General features: G+C 32.2%; 1 protein-coding gene across 1 annotated transcript in view; it reads left to right on the top strand.

Annotated features, from left to right (window-relative positions):
• Positions 1-3,148, top strand: part of LOC107556286 (partitioning defective 3 homolog B-like) — a 28,474-nt gene that overhangs the window by 15,608 nt on the left and 9,718 nt on the right. The window contains exon 2 of the mRNA XM_016239356.1: positions 1,195-1,295. Coding sequence (XP_016094842.1) covers positions 1,195-1,295 — 101 coding nt within the window. The remainder of the gene's footprint in view (positions 1-1,194; positions 1,296-3,148) is intronic.

The raw sequence follows: 3,148 nt of genomic DNA on the forward strand, positions 1-3,148 counted from the left end.
CAGCTCACTCAGGGCGGGTCTAAGTTAAGACGGCCTTGTCAATCAACTATCGTGGGAGGGGCCTGCGCAGAACTACGTCATTCTGACAGGAATCTCAGAACAGCCTGAGAGGGGATTTTAAAATAGCGATTTAAAAAAAAAAAACACTGGGTGGATTTTTATCATTATAGGGAGGATGTGTACACACACTTCCAACACACATTTATGTTCAAACAACAACAAAAGTGAATTTGAACTTTACAATTATGGTGTATGGAGTGTAGATTGTTGTGAAAAAAAAAACTAATTTAAAGCAGTTTTACATAAGGCAGCAACAAAACAAAATGTGAAAAAAATGAAGGGGTACATTCGCAACCCACTGTATGTATATATACAGTATATATATATATATGTATATATACAGTATATATATATATGTATATATATATGTGTGTGTGTGTGTGTATATATATATATATGTATATATATATGTATATATATATATGTATGTGTGTGTGTGTGTGTGTGTGTGTGTGTATATGTTATTATATAAAAAATTATATTAAAAAAATATTATTTATGCCAATGCATAAAGATAACATTTCTCGTTTTCGTTTACTTCAATTTGAAGTACTAAAATAACAAACTAAAACTTAATTTAAAAAAAGACATTTAAAAAGGCTAATAAAATGATGAAAACACAATTTTAAAATGGAAAATATTAATACAATCTAATTCAAATGTGTGTGTGTGTGTGTATATATATATATATGTATATATATATGTATATATATATATGTATGTGTGTGTGTGTGTGTATATGTTATTATATAAAAAATTATATAAAAAAAATATTATTTATGCCAATGCATAAAGATAACATTTCTCGTTTTCGTTTACTTCAATTTGAAGTACTAAAATAACAAACTAAAACTTAATTTTAAAAAAGACATTTAAAAAGGCTAATAAAATGATGAAAACACAATTTTAAAATGGAAAATATTAATACAATCTAATTCAAAATATTAACGAAACCTATGATAGTATCTCAATGGTGCTAAAATAATTTTTAGTGCTATATGATAATGTCATGTATGATGGTATTGCTACAGTGACTTTTCAATGTCTAAATCATTATGTTTTACATAGGTTTTAAAATGCAGAATGATTGTGTTTTAGATGTATAACTGTATCCTTTGACACTTCCCCCATCAGCCACTCCTCTATCGGTGCGAAGCAGCAGTGACCCCGCCCTCGCCCCACCCCTGGATGTCATTTCATTGGACCCTGAGGACATGAGCAGACCCCAGTCCACTGTGAGTGAACACACGCCGCATACTGATGCTTGATAGGAGTGTCTGGGAAAGTGCCAGCTTTCTTTTTTCAGTTGCTACAGTAAATGAAGTACAAATTTGTACTGTGCTTTTGGAGGAAGCAGTGCTTTAAGATTTTTGCTCTTTTGATGTATTTAACCTGTCCTTGTTTGCAGGATTTACACTAAAGAGCCAACTTTCATGGTCATGTTGTATTTGTGCTTAAGGTTGAACTTTTAGCTTTGCCATCATAGTTATCTTACTCTCTTCCATGATTGTTTTCATCAACAAAGCTTTTACTCTCTCTATATATCTTTCTTTCATTCGTTGTGTTTGAGGTCATCTGTTAAACAGCTCTTTTTTGCTCTCACATTTAGACAGCATACATACCACCTCTCAAAAGTTTGGAGTCAGGAAAAATTTTTCTAATAGAAAATAATAATTTTATTTAGTGAAGATGCGTTTAATTTATCTAAAGTGACAAGAAAGACATTTATAGTGTTACAGAAGATTTCTATTTCAAATAAACAATGTTCTTCTTTCTATTCATCAGAGAATCCTGAAAAAATGTTTACACAAAAAAGATTAGGCAGCAGCACAACTGTTTTCAGCATTGATAATAATAATAAATGTTTCTTGAGCAGCAAATCATCATATTAAAATGATTTCTAAAGGATCATGACACTGACGACTGAAGTAAATTACATTAAATAAATAAATAAAATAACCACTTTTTAAAATAAATATTTAATATTAAATGTGTATTAATTAAAGTTTTACCTTTATACACACACACACACAATAGAATAGAAAGTGCTAGAGTTAGAGGGTCAAATAAAGGTGGAACAGATGTGTTTTTAGTCATTTCTTGAAGATGGACACGCACACACACAATTAAAAAAAGTTATTTTAAATTGTAACAATATGTCTGTTTTTATTGTATTACTGATTAAATAATACAGCCTTGGTGAGCATAAGAGACTCATAAGAGACACACGCACAAAACCATTTAAAAATCTTACAGAATCTTACTAAACTTTTGAATGGCAGAGTAAGTTTCAAAATGAGTGAACAGTGTTTAGGATTTTGCTGTATGTACTCTCAGTGCTTCAGACTCACACAGAAAGCCAACACAGTATATTTTAATTCTGAGTGTGACAATTCCTAAATTGTACCACTTTCAGGCTCTTGGAAACTGCTGAGTGTATCAGGACTACATACATAAAACTGTCCAATATCTCTAAAATATTAGCATCAAACGGGAAAAGAAAGTTTACGGCAGTTGTTAGGAATTCATAGGGTGTCTGCAAAATTACGGCTCATGCACACATCCGTCCCAGATGGCTCTGAGTGACAGTAATCATTGTGGTGCACTCCTCAATGACAGGGTGAGGGCATGCTAATACATCAACGACAGCAATTTTGAGATGGTGAGGATTCATAAATATGTGTATTCTCTCTGCACCCAAATAAATATCTGCTTCTGTCAGTGCCACCGCTGCAGATTCCACTTCCTCCTGCAGGACGTTTTCAGCACTCTTAAGAATCAGGTGATGCTTGTAAAGGATTCTTGGAGACTCTAGTTTCAGATACATTACCAACATGATTTATATAAATAGGCCGTGTTCCTGGATCAACATTTCTTTCAAACAGTCAGTGCCTAGTCAGAGGCCAGCTTAACCTTAGATGATAACAACAAAATAATAATCAAAAAAAGGCAAAACAACAAGCAAAGGAAACTAGCAAACTACCGAATCAAAAAAATAAACCAAGAATAAACCAACCAATGAACCAGCTAATAAACAAACAAACTAATAAAATAAAGAAAGGAAGAAAGGAAACAGGCAAACTGAAGG

The sequence above is a fragment of the Sinocyclocheilus grahami genome, unplaced genomic scaffold (assembly GCF_001515645.1).
Source record: "Sinocyclocheilus grahami isolate Dianchi unplaced genomic scaffold, SAMN03320097.WGS_v1.1 scaffold563.1, whole genome shotgun sequence".
Classification (NCBI taxonomy): Eukaryota; Metazoa; Chordata; class Actinopteri; order Cypriniformes; family Cyprinidae; genus Sinocyclocheilus; species Sinocyclocheilus grahami.